At 34.0% G+C, this 3,401-nt stretch overlaps 1 protein-coding gene across 1 annotated transcript in view; it reads left to right on the top strand.

Moving 5' to 3' along the window:
- Nucleotides 1-3,401, top strand: part of CDC123 (cell division cycle 123) — a 43,888-nt gene that overhangs the window by 27,915 nt on the left and 12,572 nt on the right. Inside the window, exons 8-9 of the mRNA XM_012660909.1 lie at nt 1,740-1,815; nt 3,233-3,377. Coding sequence (XP_012516363.1) covers nt 1,740-1,815; nt 3,233-3,377 — 221 coding nt within the window. The remainder of the gene's footprint in view (nt 1-1,739; nt 1,816-3,232; nt 3,378-3,401) is intronic.

Below are 3,401 nucleotides of genomic sequence, written 5' to 3'. Positions count from 1 at the left end.
ATATTTCTGGAAAGATACATAAGAAACTGGTAGTGCTGATTGCCTCTGAGGATGACAGAGGGACTTGGGGGAGAGATTCACCTTTTGCCCTTTTGTATTTTTTTTTTTGTATCAACCACAATGTGTGTATTGCCTGTACAAAATATTATTTCACTGAACATTATGCATATTTTCTAAAAAATTGCTGTTAGTGTGCTACGATTGCTTGTTGCTAAATACAAATTACTATGAACATAAAAATGTCTTTATATATAGTTTTATATATGTATAAAACTGTGTGCATATGTGCCAGCATAAGCTTTTAATAGTCAAAAACTGTGTAATATTTTAATTTGGGGTTCTTCATTTAATAATTAGGTTCTTTTTAAAAATATGACATATACAAGGCTCAACCAAGAGGTTATAATGAAAGATGAAGCCAGTGCATTTTAAATTTCCAAGGCATATTTTAAAAATGTTTTCCTGTTTTTTAAGAAGAGAAACTTCTTGTTACCAAAAAATTGTAAATTCAAGAAAATATGAGGAACCTACCACCCAGATATACCCTCAGTATTAACATTTGGTCTTTACCTTCCCTTTTTTTGAGGGGTGTGTGTGTGTATATATACACCCACTCTCTTTATAAATACTTTGCATACTTTTTGTAGTTTATTTTTACTTGTAGCATCATGTGAGCATTTTCCCAGGTCATTAAATATTTTTTATAACATAATTTTTAGAGGCTGCTTGTCTTACATATTTGCTGTTTCACTTGACAGACATTTCTTAAGCACCTGCTATATATTACCTACCTGTGCTGGGAACACAAAGATGAATAAAACCCAGTTTCTTGCCCTTAGGGAACTTAGTGGGGAAGAGAGACTTGTATCACATTGTCACGGGACAACATGATTATGTGCTTAGTATAGAAGGTTGCGCGTGAGAACGATGGGAAGCACCGTGAACAAGCCCACTGAGGGGATTCGGGGACTGGTGCCTGCAGCAATTCAGGTTCCATCTCACAGGTCTCATCTCACATCTCTCAGGGCAGAGAGGTGTGTGAGGATGAGGGAGGGCGGGGTGCTAGCCATTTATTATCAGCTAATGCCGAAAGAGAACAGGACTGGTTGTCTCCAGAGAACATTTTAAAAACACAGAGGCATACATTTGGCATCTGTACTCTTTCTAAAATTATAGCAATTCAGTAGTATATGAAAGTTTATATATTAAATAATTACTGATTTCAATAATAAAACCCATTTATGACTTGGGCCACTTAGGTAGAATTGGTTTACTTTAACAAGAATATCATGGAAGGGTTATAATGATTCTTTATGATAAATAATTTTATGAGAGTTAGGAATACCAAATGGTACTTAAGGTAGATAATTTTGAAATTATTTTATTTTTTGATATTCCTACAGGGGTACAAGAACATATGCATTATAGGGCAACTTATGGCACAATGGTGATAAGATTGGACTTAGTCATCCTTAGTATTATGTCTTATGTCAGAACTCTCAAAAATGACAAATAAGTGACACTGGTGCATTTTGTCATCAGGAGTTTTAGCACAATTTCCCCCTGCTTATTAAAATAATAGATCACAACTCTGTTCCCTACATCTCATGTTAAAAATGTCTTATGATGCCTCTTCTTTAAAAAACCATTTGGTAACAGAAGTCATTAAGATACAGTCTTGACATAAAATTGCCTATTAGACCTTGTCACACTTGTTATATTTTTGCCTTTGTCTGCAGCTTGTCCTCCGAAAATGGTGTGAATTAATTCCTGGGGCTGAGTTCCGATGTTTTGTCAAGGAAAACAAGCTTATTGGTGAGGTTTTTCTTTTTACTCTTGAAAGTAATCTTTTAAAGAAGATAAGCTTTTGAATGAAGTCAACTTTTAGTAATTAGAACAGGGCTGTATCAGTCAGTTTTCATCTCAGATACCACCTCTGACCCATTGGTACTGACTCTCTGGAATGCTGTGTTGACAGAGATCCTAAAGCCATATTCAGTTTCCACAGAAAAAGGTACTGTCGATGCATCATGTCTGTCTGGATTTCAGAGATGAAAGTGATGGTTGCATTCCTGATTTAGAATATATGTAATACTAATATTACCTATTTTTTGTTTGAGACTTGCCTGAGTATTACTTAGCGACAGATTGCTTATTGGAAGGATCATAGAAAGCCAAGTTTTTGAACTGTTGTTTCTGTTATTGGGGTACATGTTTATTATTCTAGCAAGAGAAAATGTGTGGACAAATAAGTGTGTTATTCTAAAAGTCACCCAAAAACGTAACCTGTCCTTCCTCTCAGGTTACTATTTTGTTTGCTATGATTTATTCAACTTAAATATTGAAGATAATTTGTTGTTGTTGTTTTGGGCTTATACATTTTTCCATAAAGTAAAATTTATCTTCAACCAAGAAAACTTTAACTTAATAGAATCAAACAATGGTCAAGAATCAATCATTGAATGTAATGTTGACATTTACCAATCTACCTAAAAGAAACCTGAGGTGTTCAAATTGATCATATTGTTAGATATTCCTGAAAAAACTGCAATATAAGTGTGCTAAAGAAGGGAGTTGTGTCAGCATGTGATTAAGGAATTAGAAGCCCTTGTTTCAGAGCAGAGACCTTTTTCCTAGGACTGGAGCAAATTGAGGAAGTTCATATAATAGTCTTTTTAGGGTATTTGGAATAATATTAGCACGTCACTCTGAAAAAAGGAATGTTTACTTTTCCATGGCTTGAAAAATCAGGCTTGTGAAGGCAGAGCAGCATGTGTGAACAAGAAAAATAGACTACTTCTGTGAAATATAGTATCAGTATGGCAAACATACAGTGAGGAGTATTTTGTTTTCCCAAAGAAAGTAGAAGAGAATACCAATTTGCAGATACTTCTTTGGAAAAAATCAAAGCAGCAGCTGTTGATTATGTGTACAAATTTAAAATTGCTTCTTGCATTGTTTACGTAACAAGCCTTTCTTGTGACTTGGAATTCTTTCCATGGTACTCAATAAAAATATCAATAACTATTCCCAGAAGTAAGAATTCATGGCGATATGGAACTTTAGGATTCACCTATCCATATGAATCTTTGCAGCTGAGTAGTATCATGCAATATCCATTGGATTGTTCTTCTGATCTACTCTAGTGGTTTTCTCCAACAAAAAGTTGAAATCACATCTTGCTGGTTTGAAAATAATACTGTATAACAGAATATAAAATATTTCTTTTCAGGTATTTCTCAAAGGGACTACACACAATACTATGATCATATTTCTAAACAAAAGGAAGAAATTTGCAGAGGCATACAAGATTTTTTCAGGAAACACATACAGTATAAATTCTTAGATGAAGACTGTGAGTATTTTTTATTGACCCAGTGAAATGAAAGGAAATGCATAAT

The sequence above is a fragment of the Propithecus coquereli genome, unplaced genomic scaffold, assembly GCF_000956105.1.
Source record: "Propithecus coquereli isolate 6110/MARCELLA unplaced genomic scaffold, Pcoq_1.0 Scaffold69, whole genome shotgun sequence".
NCBI classification, from domain to species: Eukaryota; Metazoa; Chordata; class Mammalia; order Primates; family Indriidae; genus Propithecus; species Propithecus coquereli.
The sequence above is the reverse complement of the archived record's forward strand: the minus strand, read 5'-3'. Positions and strand labels throughout refer to the sequence as shown.